Source organism: Sinocyclocheilus rhinocerous, unplaced genomic scaffold, assembly GCF_001515625.1.
Source record: "Sinocyclocheilus rhinocerous isolate Xijiao unplaced genomic scaffold, SAMN03320098_v1.1 C36376075, whole genome shotgun sequence".
Classification (NCBI taxonomy): Eukaryota; Metazoa; Chordata; class Actinopteri; order Cypriniformes; family Cyprinidae; genus Sinocyclocheilus; species Sinocyclocheilus rhinocerous.
Genome location: NW_015779879.1, coordinates 1 through 1,063, shown reverse-complemented (window position 1 = coordinate 1,063; position 1,063 = coordinate 1). Strand labels below are relative to the sequence as shown.

At 36.8% G+C, this 1,063-nt stretch overlaps 1 protein-coding gene across 1 annotated transcript; it reads left to right on the top strand.

The window, feature by feature from the left end:
- The first annotated feature begins 433 nt into the window (after positions 1-433).
- On the top strand, positions 434-1,038 carry LOC107735927 (ATP-dependent RNA helicase A-like). The gene is made up of 3 exons (XM_016547471.1): positions 434-648; positions 768-862; positions 947-1,038. Exons 1-3 carry the CDS (start codon positions 489-491, stop codon positions 1,022-1,024), a joined length of 333 nt encoding a protein of 110 aa, XP_016402957.1. The 5' UTR covers positions 434-488; the 3' UTR covers positions 1,025-1,038.
- The last annotated feature ends 25 nt before the right edge of the window (positions 1,039-1,063 follow it).

Below are 1,063 nucleotides of genomic sequence, written 5' to 3'. Positions count from 1 at the left end.
TGAATTAGAATTTTCTTCATAAATACTGTTATAAAAAAAGTATCATGTTTCCATAAAAATATAATGGAATATGAAAATTCAGCTCTCGCAGAGATAAATCACATTTAAAAAATAAATTAAAACGGTTGTTTCAAGTTGTAGTAGTATTTCAGAATACTACTAGTTTGCTTAATTTTTTCTGAAATAAATGTAGCCTTGGTGAGCTTAAGAGAATTCTTTCAAAAATAAAAATAAAATTATTACCAGCCTCAAATTTTTTTAATGGTATATCCACTGGAAATTAAACATACCCTTTCATACCTTGAAAACATAGTTGAAGAGCTGCATTTAACTAACTAAACTTTACTCCACAGCACTGATCAGATGATAGTTCATAATAGTTTACTTAAATGTACATAATTAATGCTTGACATGTGTATTTCTGTGTTCTACAGGTGAACTGTAATGTCATCTGTGGATCTGAGTATACTCCTGAAACCAAGCGTGCCATGTCTCAGTTGAATGAGAAGGAAACTCCGTTCGAGCTGATCGAGGCTTTGCTGAAGTACATTGAAACGCTGGAAGTACCAGGGGCTGTGCTAGTTTTCCTTCCAGGCTGGAACCTCATCTATTCCATGCAGAAACACCTGGAGATGAACCCTCACTTCGGTCTGTAATGATATTCTGCTCACACTCAAACAAAATGTTTTCTCCAGATATTGTGACTTGTATCCCCTGATCTCTTAATATAACTCCTAGTGATTCCTCTAATATTGTGTCCCTCAAAGGTGGTCATCGATACCGAATCCTGCCGCTTCACTCCCAGATCCCCAGGGAAGAACAGCGACGAGTGTTTGAGCCCACTCCTGAGGGTGTGACAAAGGTCTGGAGACATTTCACTGTGCAATTTAGGAATTGATATATTAAAACGTTTTAATTTTATACAAATTTTGCAAACACACCACAGGTCATTTTGTCCACCAACATCGCTGAGACCAGCATTACCATCAATGATGTGGTCTTTGTCTTAGACTCCTGCAAGTAAGCAGCTCCATTTATTAAAGAGATGGTTCACCCAAATCTT

Coding starts and splice junctions, on each gene's coding strand:
- LOC107735927 (XM_016547471.1), top strand. CDS start 489: ATGTCTCAGTTGAATGAGAAGGAAACTCCGTTCGAGCTGATCGAGGCT. Junction 649..767: donor GGAGATGAACCCTCACTTCG/GTCTGTAATGAT, acceptor TGTCCCTCAAAG/GTGGTCATCGATACCGAATC. Junction 863..946: donor CTCCTGAGGGTGTGACAAAG/GTCTGGAGACAT, acceptor AACACACCACAG/GTCATTTTGTCCACCAACAT.